The sequence below is a fragment of the Manacus vitellinus genome, unplaced genomic scaffold (genome assembly GCF_001715985.3).
Source record: "Manacus vitellinus isolate BGI_N305 unplaced genomic scaffold, ASM171598v3 scaffold_14_pilon, whole genome shotgun sequence".
In the NCBI taxonomy this organism is placed as follows: domain Eukaryota; kingdom Metazoa; phylum Chordata; class Aves; order Passeriformes; family Pipridae; genus Manacus; species Manacus vitellinus.
Genome location: NW_021939063.1, coordinates 9,028,353 through 9,045,571, shown reverse-complemented (window position 1 = coordinate 9,045,571; position 17,219 = coordinate 9,028,353). Strand labels below are relative to the sequence as shown.

The following is a 17,219-nucleotide window of genomic DNA, read 5'->3' as shown; positions in this document are numbered from 1 at the left end:
GTCTTATGATCTAGAGCTGTTATCTTCTGGGTGTATGTTATTTTTGCCCAGAAATTGGCTTTTTATCAATAATCTCCCCAGTCTTGAGGCACTTTGGGACTTTACTGCTGTGCTTTTGCAGCTCTCATTCCTGCCCCTCTAAGAAAGGCTTGTTACAGTCAGCAAACCCTTCTCCCTGAGCAGCACAATACCGCAGGACACTGAAATGTTGTGGTTCCTAGTTGCCATCTGGTTTCTGGATTTGCTCCCAAGGCCAGTGCCACCAAACAGCTGGTGGCATTCAGCTACTCAGGGGCCTTGGCACCTGCAGCCCCTCTTGCTGACATCAGAGCAGCAGCCCTGGGTGGTGAGGGGGGATGGCTGGGGCTGTAACGTCAGAGCAGGCAGGGTCCCTCAGAGGGCTCTCATGCTGCCCAGGCACTGGGATGCTTTGGAAGAGCTGGTAGGGACACTGGCTACTGGCTTTCTGTAATACTTGTCTGGGAGAGCCAGTCACTTATTTACCTATTTGAGAGCCTCCTGCTAACGAGGGGCAGAGCAATTATTCTCCCTCCCACCACCCCCCATCTTTCTGCAAAGGAATTTTTTAGGACTTGCTTTTCATTCTGGATCTGAGGGGTTCATTTTTGTAGCCTTCATCTCCCTTATGGCATGTGGATAATATGTATGATCATTGGTGAGAAAAAGAAGTCCTGAAGTGTAATCAGGTGTGTTGGCCAGAAGCCAAAGTTGCTCTGAAAAGGGACTCTGCTCTGGACCAGCAGTGCTGGGGTGGCTGAGGGACATGGTGCATGTCCCTTGTGCCCTGAAAAGATGGGTGGATGAAAGGCCAGAGAGTATGTCCCATCTGAGCTGGGACATAGGCTAAAACAGGGGCCAGGCTGTGGGGGTACCCTCCCTAGTGGGGTAAGTTGTGTTTGTGTGGAAATCCCACCAGCAGCTCCCAGAAATGCTTGTCCAGTCCTGCAATGCTCAGATGGAGCAGGTTTTTTTTAAAGGATGTTCTCAAACCCCTGTTTTCAGCATGGGCAGCCAGGTACTGTGGTTGCCTGAACAAGCAGAGCCTCTCTCCCTGGCACTGGTGTGCCGCCTCTTGTTGTTCTAAACCAGCCACAGAGCAAAGCTCCCTGCTCAGCAGCAGGGCTAATCTGGGCTCATCTGACATTAGTGTAAACTGACACTCTTGGGAATTTGGGGACAGAAAACTTTCCCTGGGGAAACAGCCACTATGCAAACCCTGCCTTGAGAAACCGTGGAGAAAAGCAGCGGAGAGGTGCAGGTGCCTGGAAACCACCTCCTCCACTGCCGGGGGGGCTGGGAGCATCTGCCCTGGCACCCTGGGGAGCTGCTGCTGGGGAGGCTGCACTTGCAGGATTGTTTGAAGGGGGTTTGCTGAGGTTAGAGGAATGTCAGCCACACTCCTGTCCCCAGTGGGGCTGATGCCCTGCAGAGCAGAGGAATTGGCAGGGAATCAGCACCAGCTCTGCAGCACCCCTGAACCAGCCCCCAGCAAAGTCCTTCCCTTCACTTCAAGCACAGGGTATCCCAGCAAAGGTCTGTGTCTTGCTGGAGTCCTGCTGTTGGCTTGGCCCCACAGGACACTGGTGATACCAGAACAGGTTTTCTGGGAGTAGATGCAGCCTTTGAAAGTAGAAATGTCCTTGGAGCCATGCTGGCAGCCTTTCCGGTGCCTTTTGTTGTGGAGCTGGGGATTGTGTTGCACTCCACAATCCACTACTGTAATCCCCTTGGAGTCCTGTTCTGTTTTAAGTTTAAACGGGGTGCAGCTGAGACTGCTAATGCAGGTGGTGCTGGCGAGGGGTGCAGAGCTTTCATTCTGCTTCGTGCTCCCCTGCAGGTCCTCTATGGGCTGTAGCTGATGGATGGGGTCATGCCTGCCAGGTCCCTGTGTCCTGAGCTCTGCTGGTTCTGCAAGGGCTGGGGGAAGGAGAGTTTTCCTGCCTATCACCTGGACCCAAGCTGGTCCTCAGGAGGGCTGGATCCTGCTTTCATGCCCACCCTAGAAAGGCAGCAGAAGGAGCTGTCTTGTTTTCATCCCCCATCAGCATCAGCCTAAGGGTAAAGCACTGACCCAGGAGCTCCCAGTCAGACATCCCTGCTTGGTGCCAGCTGGGCAGTGGCACAGGCTTTTGTCAACCCAGGCAGCATTTAGGAGGCTGAAATGAGAGTGACATCTCTGACCTTTTGGTACCCATGAAAATAAAACTGTCTCTGAGCTTTTTGGAGCTTCCAGCAAGCTGGTGTGACGGGAGAGCCCGAGATCCCGGCAGTGTTTCAAAGCCAGGCCATTCAGTGCCGGGCTGCAGTGGGATCATGGTGTTTCAGAGAGAGGGAACAGTCAGGAAAGCTGTCCAAAAGCCGTCTGGTCTGGTGGTCAGGAGGCTGGCATGGACTGCTTTGTATGCAGCAGGGCTTAACCGGGTGGCGCTGAGCCAAGCCTGACCTAACCAGCTTATTTCCCTGCTTCCAGTAATGCCTGTACAAATGCGCCGGGGCCTGAAGGTCACAGCCACGTGAGCAGGGGTCTAGGGATTAGCTGTGGGCAGAGCATGGCTCCTCCTGGGTGTGTTGTTGTAGCCCCGAGCCCCGGGAACGGCCATGGTTGGAGTCAGTGTGGCATTGGCACCTCGGATGGGTGTTGGAGAAGCAGGGGTCTGGCTGGGAGCGGCACCTCCTATACCTGGCACTTCTTGGAAGTCCAGAAAAATAGGTAAATGTTTACTAGTCCCATTTCACCTCTAATTTTCCTTCTGGATGTTGGTCACACTGGCCAGTGGGTTGCTTTTTTGCATGTTTTCCCTGCAAGAGTGTCGATCTCTAGTTTTGGAAGAAAGTCCAGCAAGTTTGCAAAATTCTGCAAGGCACCTGGTTTGGAGGTGCCCACACCTCTGAAGGTCACAGCCATGCTCAGCTGAGCATGAAAGGTCCCTCCTGCAGCAAAGGGCCAGTGCTGTCCCCATTCCAGTAGAAGTTACTGACCTAGTATGGTGCACAAGTGCATTTCTCTTAGAGCTGGAAGATGAGCTATGGAAGTCTAATTCCAGATCAGGGCATCATGACTGAATGGTGATGATGCATCTCTAGGCACTGATGTCATCAGCCATGAAAGCAAAATGACATCTAACAGCGTCTTCAGCACAGCCATCTCTAGATGCCTCCACAGAGCTCTGACTTCATAAAACTCTGTTTCCATTTGGAGCTGTTTGACCGCTCTCCCCAGGGGACTGGGAGGAGAGGGAGATACGTGTGGGTGCTGTGGGACTTGACCGAGCTCCTCCCTGTCCTGGGAGGGAGCTGGCAGCAATTCCCAGGCCAAGAAACACTCAGGGCTTGTTCTGTAGTGCACCTGTGGGAGACAGCCTACGAGGCTGCCTGACACATTCGGAACAAACCTGATGTTTCTCCCCAGAAAAGCCAAACTTTGTCTGTCCTATTGCAATGCTCTGATCCCCTCCTTGCTGTCCTGAAAAGCCCAGCAGGCCCCAGTGCTGAGCCCATTAGATGGAATTACTTAATCCGGCGCTGACGAGTGGCACCCACACCCAGGAGCGGGTCCCTTCCCCTCTAATCCCTCGCTGCCATCAGCGCCTTAGCACGCGCGGGGCAAAACAAGCACCACGTGAGCAGATGGTGCCCTCTCCATCCTCCCACCACCACAGCCCTGCATAAAACTGCCCCCTTACCTTCTTCCCGTGAGACGCCCCCATGGTCGGATGTGTTGGCTGCGCTCCACTCTCCGGGGTGTGGGACCGGCCAGCTCTCTGTGGTCACGGCTCCGTTATTCCCGGGGGGATAGGCAGCCCTGCAGCTCCCGGCCCCTCGGCGGCTGCTCCGGGGAGACGTGGGTGAAATCCAGCCCGTCTGTGGTGGGGTCGGGCGGGAAAGCTTGCTTTTCCTCCCTTCTTCCAGCACGTGGAGAACTCATTTTCTTCATGCACCTAAAGGCTGGCTCGCACCCAGGCTCTGCCCGGGCACAAAGGCAGCTTTCATGCTGTGGATGCCCGGTTTCTAAGCCGGGATCCGTATTTTGAGAGGCTGTGGAAGATTACAATAATTGCACTTGACAGGGCAAGATGTCACAGGATGCGGATTCGCCCAGCTGCGGGCCCGGCACCCGCAGGTCCTTGCCTGTGGCATCTTTCCTCGATGCTCCTTTGGTGCTTTGCTGAAATAAACACCAAAAAATAAAGGAGGATTATCCCTCTGCTATGTGCCTGCATCCTGGCTCTTGGCTCCTGTTGCAGCACTGGATTTTGCAAAATTTGCTCCTGCAAACACCCCAGGCTGCCTCTTTGCTGTTGCAGCGTTGGAGCCTACTGTGACCTCAGGTGAGCCAGATTACCTGAAGCTGCATTCTGGGAGGCTGAGCAGATCAGGCTTGTGTTTGGTGAGGACTCCGGGGGATGTGGCACAGTGAAAACCAGCCAGGTGGGTGCCTGTCCCCTTAGTAATACAGCTTTCAATACTCCAAGGCACTGGAAAACCTCATTTGAGGATTGCTGTCCCTGTAGCCACCGTCCTTTTCAAATTTTCTAAAAAAAATAGCAAGTTCAATTTGACTCCTGAATCCATATTTATACTCTGCCTCCCAGTTTCTGGATATTTGAAAAGCAGTGATTTATTTATCAGGACACGGAGACTTTGGCAGGAATGGCTCTTCAAAACACTGGCTGCTAATGAAGACCCCTGCACAGTTTTACTTTTAGCTCTCTCTATTTCTTGCAAATAGTGATGTACCTTAGTAACTGCTCCATGATGGATTCAGAGCTAGTTTTAACTGCCTGTAGTGTGCCGAAACATAAATTTCCTTTATTTTGGCTCTAAACCAGATTTCTAATGTGCACTGTGAAGGGTTAGGAAGAGTTTCCTGCAGCTGAAAGGGGCTGGTTGTTTTCAGGGCTGTAGTTGACGCTGTGCTCTGGTTTACCCCATGCAGCCACCTTTACAGCTCTTGGGCTGTTTTGAGTTTGGTTTATGAGTGAATCTAGATCCTTTGAGGGGGCTTAAAATAGTTGGCATATTTATGCTGGCAGCGCTGCGGGGCTGTGTGATGTGAGGGCTGTTGTGTCTGCTGCCTTGTGTTATTTCTCACTCCTGCCACGGGTAGGGATGATTCAGCGCTTGGGATTAACCACTGTTGTTGCAGCAGATTTAGGGATCGATTTATGGCAGAGGCTTCCCTCTGTGCCATCAGGTGTGTGTTAAGAGCGTGGGAGGATAAGCTGGGATAAAGTACTACACCTCTTGGGGGATTCCTCTGATGGTTGTTTTGGGGTTTTATTTCAGTTTTACCTTTGGAAGTTCTTACAAGTGTTAGACAATTTGTTTGGGCATTTTTCCTTTCTTAGGGAAAACCAGTTGATTGGTGGCATTGGGTTTTGGATCCAGGGTTTCATCCCTCAGGTGACCAACACAGGACAGGCTGTGTCCTTTCCTGGCTTTATCCTGCCAATGCTCCTCACTTCTGTTGCTCTGGGGTGACCTGAGGGCTCGGATGACTCTGTGAACTGCCTGTCAGGACCTGTGCTGAGGCTGTTAGAGTCAGAGAAGGCCATGCAGGACAGCCTGTTACCCCCCGCAGCTCCAAGTGCTCCAGCAGAAATGCTCCACTATCACGTTATGCAAAACTGCTGGTCTGCTTCAAAGAATGGGGAAAAACCAGATATAATCATCGGAAATTAAAGTCTGTACATGATGCAAATTCATCCCTGTCGGTGATGACAGATAAGCCCGTCTGTCACCGGCACAGCTCCTCTTATCTTAGCAGTGCTGGTGCTCAGGGAGGGTTTGGGAACAGACTGTGCTTGGGTGATGCATCCGGACTTGAGTGAGGGCAGATGCTCCCCCAGGATCTGCTCAGCGCTGGGCAGCAGCCTAGGAACCACTCTAGGAGGAGGACTGCGTGGCTTTTCCAACCTGCCTTTGGGCAGGGATCTTTCCCCTCCTGGTAGTGTTGGCTGGCCCCAGGTTGGGGTGCAGTTCCTGGAGCAAAGCAGGTGTGTGGGTGCCTGCAGGGGGGTGCCAGCCTGGGTGCATTATGTCGCTCCAGAGTGATGTTGGCTCTGGCTCTCCTGGTAAAAGGCTCCCACCTATTGGTTATGCTGCACAATTTCAACTACCCAAGACACCTGCACATTCATCCATCTGTCTCTCTCTGAGGCCAAAGTCAGGTTGGCACATCCCTGGCCTTATCCTGATGGGGATGTGTCACAGAGGATTTAGCTTAACCCAGCTAAAGACTTAACCCAGGAAAGATGCAACCAGGTGGAGAACTTGCTTTGGTCTGCAAGTATTAACCTACATTGCTGCATGGCATCCCTGTGGACTTCTGGCCTTATTGTGGCTGTAGGAGACTGTGGGGCACTGGCAAGAGCTCCAGGGGAAAACCACCAAGGTCTGAACTTGGGATGACTTTACCCTGTGCCATGTGGGGAGGGGGAGCACCCATGTGCAGGGCTGTGGAATGGGTGATGGTGATGCTTGACTGGTGGCAGAGGACCTGGCATGCTGTGCCTTTGGGGGAAAGTGTGGATTACACTTGAAAATGGAAATGAGAAGGTAGTGTGTTATAATTAGAAATCTCATTTAAGAAGTTTAAAAGACATTCTACAAAGTTTTTAGTTTAAAGACAGAAAAATAAAATACCCCAAATTGACCCATAGAGTAGGACAGCTTGGCTGAAACTTGGCCAGGTGTTTGCTCAGGCTCTCCAAGCACTTGTGCAGCTCTTCTCCAAACCCTGCACAGTTCCTGCTGTGAAAAAGACGGTTCCTGGGAGCAGGCAGCAGCTGCTGGGCTGTGTGACCGGGAAGTGGAGAGGCTGGGATCTCCACGATGGAGCTGGTGTACCTGTGGGACTGGTGGAGGTTGCCCTGTGTGGCAGGCTAGAGCTTGATGCTAATCCATCTTCCTGGGGGCACAGCCCTCCATCTCCAGCAGCTCAGGCCAGCCCTCATACTTATTTGTCTCCTTATCATTTTTGATGTGCTGCAAGAAAAAAGAGAGAGAGAAAACTAATGAGGAGGTTGGTGGCATAGTGCAAGTTTGCAACGTGGCAGAAGTTGCAGCTTGGCTTGTCGTGGAGGATAATGCCACTGGCCCTTGTCTTCTGCAGACAGGTAGGTGAGATATAGCTTGGGAGGTGCTATGAAGAGGATGGAGCCTCCAGAGCTGGTGTCAGGGGGGGACCACGTACCTTTTCAAAGGGGGTCTTGTTCATCAGCCCTTTTGCTCCCAAGAAGACCCAATTGTCCCGAAAGCCCAGCTCACTCACGTGGCTGCTGCCCAGCTCCATGAAACGCGCCCGTACATTGTCATTCATCCTGAAAGAGGGTAAGAGGGTGGCAGTGTGCTGCCAGGTGGGTGTCCCCTCCTGTCCCTCTCTGCTACTGGCAGCTCCCCCAGCTGCAGGTTTTTGGGGAACCCAGTGTTGCTGCCATGGGCAAACTCACTTTGTGGCAGGATCATCGTAGCTTGCTGTCAGCACGAGGGTGCCGCGCCTGATCCCTTGGAGGAAGGTTTCCAGCTTTTTAATGTCTGGGAGAGAAGAGCATTGGGAAGAGAAAAAGGGATTTAGCAGGGACTGTTGTGTGGTAGCTGGAGGAGCCTCCCCTAGGTCAGTGGAAAATGCTGGTGCTAGCCAGGATTTGGGGCCATGGACTTGGGGAAGGGTGGGGTCCCAGATGCTGCATTCCCCATCCTATGTTCCCACTTGGGCTTTCCTGCAGCGCCCAGGACTGATGTCCTTCTCTCAGTACAACTGCAGGGTGGAAATTGCTTCTAAACTTTGCTCGCTAACTGTGAAATCTAGTTATGTGAATTTACTTCCTGACACAAGAAATGAACCTGCCCAGGCACAGAGCTGCCTGCCCTGCAATCATGGCTGTATTGAGGGAATTATTCCTCATCCTGCATCTGTGGGATGCTTGAATCCAATGCCCCATCTAGTGGCACAGGAGCCGACTGCCTTCTCGTTCCCAGTACCTCTTCTATCAAGCATCTTGCTCATGAACTCAGCTGGAAATACCATTATATTGGCGATTCTCCTCAAAAATCCAGAGTTATCAAGAATAAGTGGCAAAACCAAGGAGCGTAGAGGGGGACTGATCTCTAGGGAAGGCTTGAACAGAAAAGGGAAAATTGAATGGACTACAAGGATGATTTTAACACGTGGTTTTTGATGAGTCCTGCCAAAGCTGCAGAGCGATTTGGTAACAGCTTGGCAACAGTGGTGGGATTTTCAGCATCCAGCATGTCAGTGTCAGCCAGGTGCTGCCCTGACTCAGGGCATCTATTTGCTGCTAGGAATATTGTCTGAAGCCAGCAGGCACAGGTCTTTGCTGCCATGCTCCTTGCTGGGCCCGGAGGCCGTGTCTCACTGCCATGCCCTGAGCTCCCTCATTTATTCTTCCACGAAAGGCAGGGAAACAAACTGCTGCTCAGCCACCACCAGCATTCAAAAACTGAATTGCAAGTTGCAAAATATCAGGATTAACTACCTGATCTCAGAAAGTACCTTTCTCAAATCTCGAGTGCCCTGGTCTGTTCAGGTTAGTGAAATTATGTTTTCCAGGCTACTGGGTGCACGTAAAAGGAGTGAGAAGCCTATCTTGGATGTGGATGCATTGTGAGGACTCCAGGCTTGATGGCCTCAGGGAAAGCTGGGCTTTTACCACCCAGGCTGGCAATTCTGGTCAAAGTCCACTCAAATTTATGGTTAAATACATGACAGAGGAGCAGCTGAAGTAGCCAGCAGCCAGCAGTGTTGGTGTGAACCCTGGCTGGGAACCACTAAGCAGCAGAGTGATGGTGCTCACCTCCAGAGTACATGTCGAATGAGTCAGTTTTCAGGAGCTTCCCAGTTGTTCCTGAAAGGTTAAAATTGAAAACAGAGCACAGTGAGTTTGCACTGGGGTGGCTCTAGGCTTTGCCTGACCATGGGCCAGGGGTTCCTACTCCAAATGCTTTGCTCTTCCCTCAGCGTGTCATATCTTCTGTGTTGCTTGGAGGAGCTCGTGGAACTGTCATGCATGTGGAACTGACCCAGGTGGGTTTGTTCCCTTCTCACTGGCAGTGCTTGCAACCATAACTGTGGCTGTGTGCCCCATGCAACAAGATGGGCATGCTTTTGGCTCAGCCACAGTGCCTGGGAGGGGGTCCCCAATGGCCTGTTCTCTCCTGGGAGAGGAAGGAAACCTTGCCATGGGGAAAAAGGAGTCAGTGCCCACCCAACTCACCATTCACCAGTGCAATGTTCAGGCCTCTGCCAATGTTGTTTTTGATGCTGCTCATGAGGCTGGAAAGGAAAGCAGAGAGCACAGTGAGTGCAGGGATGCCCTGGAGATGCTGGTGCCAGTGAAACTGTGATGGGGCAAAGAAGCTGCAGACAGCAAAATACTCCAGAAGTGGTAGCAAAGAAATCTATTTACAGAAATTTTTTTTAACCACAAATACTCTGTGACAGCCACTGATGTGCTTGGCAGAGGCCAAACTGAAGGCCAGGCCAGCCACGGCTGCTCTGTTCCTGCCATGTGCTACTTACACCAAGTCTTCAAAGCAGATGGAAGGTCCCACCACGTTTGCAGCACCACTGATGATCTTGAAGGCAAAATAATTCTGAGGGCAGCTCTTCTGGTTCCCACACTTGTGCCGGGGCAGCTTCTCACCTGCGAGGGAGGAGTGGAGCTGCAAACCATGGCATTGGCCCCTCAGGGGGACACAGGCCATGCCCCTGAGTGGCTGAGCAGGGCTGGAACTGGGGATAGTGGCCCACTAAGGGGGTAACACCTGGACTGGCTTCTTGCATGAAGGAGGCTTGTCCTGGGGCTGGGACCAGCTTTGTGCTTGAGGTTTACGGTGTGGAGGCCTGGGGTGGGAGGTATGAGTTGGTGCTGCCAGGTGCTGCTCTGGGTGTGAGATGGCACAGCTGCTGCCATAGGGGTCAGAGGGCTGTGTGCCAGGAGCATTTGGAGCTGGTATCCAAGGCCAGACCCTCAGGGCTTTTCTGCCCAGAGTTTCCCCACTCTTTGCCAAGGCAGGGACCCACCTGGCAGGACCCATGACCTTCCTTCTGTGCCCTGAGGGTGCTTCTGCTGGGGGCAGGGTGTTTGCATGAAGGTTTGTGTGCTCGCAGAGCCTGCCAAAACCCCACTGCTGTGTGCAATAGCAAATCCTCCTGTGCTTGGGAGGGTGGGATTTTTGCCTTGGCTCTGAGGGCAGCTATCGCGCATCCACCATCACCCTCAACCCTGGAGCGGAGCTGTGGGACAGAGATGAAGTCGAGAGCAGTACTCACTGCTGGGCTTGTTCCTGGCACCTGTGGGTATCAAGCAGGAGGGTTAGACACCCCAGAGAGCAGCTGGCTCTTCCCCAAGCCTGGAGCAGCTGTTCAGGCACCAGCTCCCCAAAACTGGTTCCTATGGCTGCAGGCATCTCTGGACCCACGCTGCCCCAGTGCAGCTTCCCACTGTGCTGTCCCCTCCCTGCCCTGGTGGTCAGAGCTAGTGGTTATAGCCTTGGCCAGAGATTGCAAGTGCAAATATTTGTGGCAACTATATCCAGCCCTGGGGGCTGGCTTGCAATGGAACTTCCCACACCCTCCCTCTGAATCTGGCTGGAGCCCCGTTGGTGCCTCACCGAGCCAGCTCCGCAGGCTGATGGTTTTCCAGCTGTGGTGGAAGTACGTCTGCATGATGAACCATGTGCCCAGCAGTGTGATGAGCAGCACCATGCACCGGATCACACCTGCAAGGTGCGGGAGAGGAGCCAGGTGAGAGCAGCAGCCGCAGCTTCGTCAGACCGGGGCATCCCTCTGGTTTCTTGGGGACTTGGTTTGTCTGTCCCAAGGTTACCAGGCTCAGGGTGACAGCCAGTGCTTACACGGTGTGGGAACGCAGCTAACACTCCTTCACCATCTAAATGGATTCTGATCTCTTAATTAATATCTCTGGAGTATGTGGTGATGCTCAGATAGGCACTACCATTCTACTGGGAGGCACTATTCATATTTCTCTCTACATTAAAGTAAATCTGATAATTACTCAGAGAGCTATGTAAATCCAAATATTTCTTATGTTCCCAGTGCTGGGAAGACTGCTATCTCCCAATTAGTCACTTGCTACAGCCGAGCAGCTGCTGATACAAATGTGATTGGCATTTGGCTTTAAAACAGCGCTCATCAGAGCAAAACGTTCCAGTCCTGCATGGAAAGAGAGTAGAAAAATGTACTTTTATTGCAGCTGAATAGCTCTTATGGAACCAGGAGCGTCTCAATAGCCATCTCTTCCCAGACACAGAAAGTTTCACTGGGAAAAATACAACAGGCTGAAATCTACACAAATCTTGTAAAAACCTGATGCTTACACAAAGGCCTTTTCTCATGTGCCTGGCAGGGAAAGGTCAGGGCTTAGAAGGCATCATGTAAATGAGAAGGAGGCATAAGGAACTGTAGAAGAATGGACAGAGAAAGGTAAATATATCTCCCTCACCTGATATCCGCATGGTGTTGGGGAGGGAGAGCACAGCTGAGGAGGTGGCCAATGGTCACAGGTCACCCTGAAGAAAAGAAGGCAATGCCATAAAGAGTACCTGTAACCCACCAAAGCCAGGTAGGTTCTGGATGAAAAGATAATAGCTATGTTTAGTCATATTTGTAATAGCTAAGGCATCATCAGAGATGTACAAATTCCTATCAGGCACATGTGCTTGATCCCACCCTGATAAGTCCTAGCTCTGTATGCTAGAGCAGGCTGCACTGATAAAGCTCGATCCCTCTGAAGTCTCAGAACCCTTCCCTGTGTCTGTCTGCTGCCCCCGTGCTCCTGTTTCGTGTTGTGTTCTTGGTAATGGATCACGTTTTTTCTATTCTGCTGATGAGGTGGATATTTTCAGTTACAGCTTTGCTGCATTTCCTTCTGGGATGATGCAAAGTAGGTTTTAAATATTAGGGGCTGCAAAATGCTGTCCGAGGACAAGCTGTGATTTGGCCTTGCCCAGTTAGGGGAACCTCTGGGAACAAGCTTGTCCTCCTTCAAATCCAAAGGAGAAAGGAAGAAGGGCAGCACCACTGTGCTGGGCAGAGCAGGCAGCTTTGCAGACACCCAACTTAAAACCAGAAATATTCCCACTCGGCCAAATCTTGGAGCGACTTCACCCACAGGGATGGGGTGTGGTTGTAATTTGGAGCATGAACTATTTCCCACCCGAGCGAGTCCATCTGCTGCCCTCTCTCCCACTGCCACCCTGACCTACGGGACAGGCACCCGCCACCCCACGCACTGGCCTCCCAGGGGCTGGGGACCCACTCCTACCTTTGAAATTCCAGGCTGCAGTCCGGGCGAACGTCTGTTGTGGAAACCACCCTGGACTCCTAAGGCAAATTGTCACTTGTGAGATAGGTGCTGGTTAATGAGCCTCCTGGTTAATGAGCCTGATGTTAACTGAACAGCCCTATAAGTGCTGTTTGACAGAAAATTTGTAAAAGGGCCGTGCTGAGAGTTGCTTTTCCTGTTTGATGGGTAAATAAGGAGCAACGGGTTTTAGCAGGGCTGGGTTAAATGTTGATTTCAGGCTGCTGCGTCATGAGGAAGCAGAGAAGAGGTTTCCCTCCTGCCCAGCCCTGCTCCGGGTCCCCTCCCAGGGCTTGCCGTGTTACTGACTGTGGCTGTGGTGCGTGTCCTGCCTTGAACCCTGGGCGGGATGGACCTGCATCCCCCCTCAGTGCCCTGATATGATGCTCCCCTTGGTTTTCCCTACACCCAGGGGCAGGTTGCAGCATCATTGTCTGGGGCTTTTAGGCAGCCCCTCAGTGATGTTTCAGGTGTCTGGAGCCTGGCACTGCTCCCCCATGAGACCCCTCCGCTGTGCCCATGTCTGCTGGGTCACTGCAGCAAGGAGGATACGCTGGAGCTGCTCCAGCAGGGAATTACGAGCTTCCCATGGGAGACTGGCCTGTCTGTGTTTTAAAGGAGGCCTTGGAAGGTATTTCTGTACCCTAGGGTATCATGACAGTGTGTTTTTGGTAGTGTATCAGCCGAGCTCGCAGCTTCCCAGCAGAATCGCCCTTTTCTGCCCAGCAGCTATTCCTCCCAGAGGAAGGGGCCTGTGAACAGGAATCTGTCCCTGTGGGAGGTGTCAGGGGGGTCTGTGATTCCCACAGCCCTTCCCCACACCACCTTGTCCTGGTCCATCCCAGCCCCCAGCATGGTATCTCTGAAACAGATTTTAAAACTTGTGATGGAGCTGGGATTAACAGGCCCATTTCACTGAGCTGGTAGAAGAGCCACAGACCTGAAAAAGGATGGTTTAAAGGTTTTGGAGGATGAATGCTGCCTGTGGCTGGATCTGGAGAGGCAGTACAAGGCTCTTCCCTTTTGCTCCTTTCAACATGAAGTTCTGCTTGTTAAACACAGGGACACTATCCCAGTCCTGGCTCCCCCATGCCAGTGCCTGATCTAGTGATGAGGTCAGAAAATGGGGGCAGTCCTCAGAATCCCACTTGGCAAGACACAAGAACTTCAAAATTGGTATTGGTTTGCTTCTGGAGCTTGTTGACTTCCCCCCAAGTGCTGTGAGTAGAGCCAGGAGCTGGTGAGGATTCAGACCTGGACTGTGATTTGGACACAGTGAGTGGAGCAAAACTCCACTGGGTTTGCAAAACCCTCCCTGTTTGGTCCCCACCTCTACAGTGACCATTGGCCTCACAGGGGCCCATTGCATAGTTCTCTCCTTTACCAAATTTGTGGGTTTTCTATGCACATACTGATTTCATTGCAGAGGAAGAGAAATGGAAAAATAAACCAATAAATGCCAGTGCTTTAGGGAAGTGATATATTTATTTGGGCTGTTTATCTTCACCTTAATCCCAGATAAAATTTATTGGGTGAAGTCCCTAGGCAGTGAAAATCCTGGAACCTGATTGCATTACAAGAGAGTAACCATGTCCTGTTATTTATATTACATTATTTTATAATTGTTTGCACTGAATAATTTTTTTTCTTCCTAGTGTTGTGCCAGAATAAAAGGCACCTGTGCTCTGACATCTGCCAGAGACCTGCTGGCAGGCGAGGGAGAAAGGAAGGAACTATATCAGGTGTTAAACAGAGTTATTTGTCTAATAAACATGAAATTATTTGCTTAAAAAGCATTCCAGGAACAAAAAGAGTTCTTGGACAAATATTGCTAAACAGGTTCATGGTGTTGTAAGGCAAAGGCTGCACCCAAGCCTGCTCTGGATGGAAGTGCCGCTCAGCAGAGCTGAGTTAATTGCTGTCAAGAAGAAACACAGTTTGGTTTTCCAGGATTCAGCAGGTGAACGTTCTGTTGCCTCCTGGCACTGCAGGAAAACTTTACTTTGCTTCCCCACAAACTCCTGCCTTTTTTTTTCTATTTTTTTTTCTGCTTTTGAGCCCTACATGTCCCTCTTTTTCCAGCAGGTCCCTGACTGTGAACACGAGCATTTTGCTGTGGGGTGGGGCTGGGGCTCCAAAGAGGGTGACTGCCCACACCAATCGAGTCACCCCTCCAACAGTCAGGTTTTCCTGCAAAATTGAATGCAGGGGTGCAGAGGAGGGACTGCTGTTGAGTGGGTGCACATCCACCCCGTGTTCAGGGTTTATCCCACCACAGGAGAATGGAGGGTGCTACACTGCCATTTTCAGTCTCAAAAGGAGTCAATCTGACTGAGTTTTGCCAGCTTACTCAACTGGAGGGGGCTGTTTGCCAGAGGGCTTATAAATTCCTCTGCTCATAAAAATGCTTGGCCAGCTGCTGGATCCACCAAATGGCTGGAGAGGACATCTTATGGCAAAACTACCCCCAGTACAATCCAGTAGTTATCCAGGGTGTTGACCAATGTTTGCTGCTTTCTACCAGGAAGCACTTGCCACCTCATGTCCTCCTTCCCTCCCATCTAGTCTGGTTTCTCAAAACTCCAGATGATGTCATCAGTTTTTTAAAGAAAATATTTCCCTCTCTATTGGTGCTGTGTGGGCAGCAAGACTGAGTCTCTTTCAGCAGTGCAAGAAAAAATACATGATAACCTGAGAAGCAGCCTGATCTTGGACAAACCACACACTCTGCACAGTGAACATCCTGCAAATTCATCCATAGCCATGACGGATAAAGGGCTTTGATCTGGACCCCACATCACACAGCTGATTCCACCACATTACAAATCCCTGTTAACACAGGTAGTTCATTAGTTCTGACCATGAAACCAGCACAGTTGCATCTCATGGAAGGAATGCCTACAAGAAGGAGGAACAACCAAAACCTTGCCCATGCAACCTTCTAACCTGCCAGCAAGTAAAAAGAAATGCATTACTTCAGTCATGCTCTAGAAACCACATTTCCCAGTCAGGGATGGGACAAGTCTACGTACCTTTCAGCGTCCCAGCTGTGCTGTCCCTCTCTGCAGGCTGGGGGTGCTGGGGCGTCCCAGGGAGCTGGGGTACCATGTGCTGGGCAGTGTGGCAGTGCAGCTGCCAAGTCTGCCCAGCCCTCTGTGACTCATGGTACCTCCCTGAGCCTTATCTCACCGCCCGGTGTGGGGCTGAGCACCCGGCGTGTCAGCCCACAGGGAGCAGTGACCAGCAGTGGTTGGGAGCAGCTGTTCCATGGGAGGGAGGAAACAGTAATTCCTGTGGCCATGACCTCATGTGTTTCTTTTGGAGGTTTTCTCTACTTTGGCACTCACTTTTTTGGCACATCAGAAGAGAAAAACCTCTCTGAGGGCGGTCACCAGCCTGACTCTCTGCTCTTGCATCAAACCAGCACACTGGGCAGCGTGGCTGATGCAGGGTTCTGCAATGGGAGCGGGTGGGCAGGAAGCCAGGCCTGGTGTTCCCCAATCTGGAGTAAAGCCAGAATAACCTGATCTGGCAGGATTTCCCCCTGGCTGTGTTGCACGTGTTCGGGCTGCCCCTGAGCGCTGCTTCGCTGCCTCTCATTTGCAGGAGGCTGGAGGTTCCTTTTTCAAGTAAGCGTTTATTTATTCAGCAACAGACCTGAACTCTGAAGGAGTCCTGAGTTAACTACAGATATAGATTTAGGCTGTTTTCTTTTTAATCATTTATTGTTATTATTATGGTTCTGAAGGAAGAAATCACTCCTTGGAGACTCTAGCCCTGCAGTTAGCACTAGAGGCCCTATATATTTTCAAAAGCTGAACCTCATTTACCTGCCAGCAAGAACAAAAGTGTTCCCATTCCTTCTTTCCTTTTTCTTTTCCATTCCTATCACTTAGAAAAACTAAATGGCTTCTCTTGGAGCTTTTAAAGCAATTTTCATTCCAGAACCAGTGGAGGAAATGCAGGGCTGGCAGCAGCAGCACTGTCTTTGGACTGCAGCTTGCAGAGGGCTGGAGCAGAACCCCTGAGGGACCAGTGCCTCTCCCTGGTAATTAGTTTATTACCTGAGGGTGATCTCTGCATAAAGCTGTGCACTGAGCTTTTCTTTGCTTCCCTCCAGCTCTGGTCCCCAGAGCTGGGCAAGGGGTGCAGGGGGTGCTGAACACCAGGGGAAATCAAAGACCCCTAAACCAAATCCTTCCAGATAGGGAGCAGAAAAGCAAACACATGCTTGGGCTCTGCACTGGGATAATTATTGCCCTCAGAAGGAAATTTTAGCTGCGGTGAGAGTCTAAGCTTAAACAGTACAGTCTAAATCAAAAACCTTCTCTCTCTCCAGGGAAATATCCTTCCCATTAGTTTGTTTAGCTGCTGGCAATAACCGGCTCAGCTCAATAACCAAGTGCCCCAAGCCCCAGCGTGCCACAGCACGTGTCCCTGCTCCATCCACCTGCTTCCCACCCATTCAGGAGCTGGCCCATGGCATGGGGATTGTAGTGCCCTGGGGGAGGTCAGTTACGTGATGAATTTCTCCTCCTGCTTCAAGGCACCTGAGGCCTCTGAGTCCTCTATGGAGATGGAGGCATTGCTGCTGCTTGCAGAGGAAATGAGCAAAAACCATCAGCAGGGCCAGGAGCCTCATCATCACAGCAAAGAAATCTTGCTTGAAATGCCTCTGCTCTCTGGAACTGCACATTCCATCCAAGATGTTTCTCTGAAACCACAGGAAAAGATGGGTAGCTGTGTGCTTTCCTCATGGGATGTGGCTATGGCACAGCTCAAGTGCTGGTGCTGGCATGGAGAGCCCTTTTGTCCCATTCCTGCATCCTGTGGTAGCCCAGGTTTTGCTCA

General features: G+C 51.5%; 1 protein-coding gene across 1 annotated transcript; it reads right to left on the bottom strand.

The window, feature by feature from the left end:
* Positions 1 to 6,896: 6,896 nt before the first annotated feature.
* Positions 6,897 to 12,370, bottom strand: FAM3D (family with sequence similarity 3 member D). Its single transcript, XM_008931361.3, has 10 exons — positions 12,330 to 12,370; positions 11,508 to 11,634; positions 10,657 to 10,764; positions 10,316 to 10,336; positions 9,563 to 9,686; positions 9,258 to 9,316; positions 8,838 to 8,888; positions 7,473 to 7,557; positions 7,217 to 7,343; positions 6,897 to 7,008 (listed from the first exon to the last, which is right to left on the bottom strand). The coding sequence occupies exons 2-10, from the start codon at positions 11,518 to 11,520 to the stop codon at positions 6,919 to 6,921; spliced, it is 678 nt and encodes a 225-aa protein (XP_008929609.2). The 5' UTR covers positions 11,521 to 11,634; positions 12,330 to 12,370; the 3' UTR covers positions 6,897 to 6,918.
* Between the last annotated feature and the right edge of the window lie 4,849 nt (positions 12,371 to 17,219).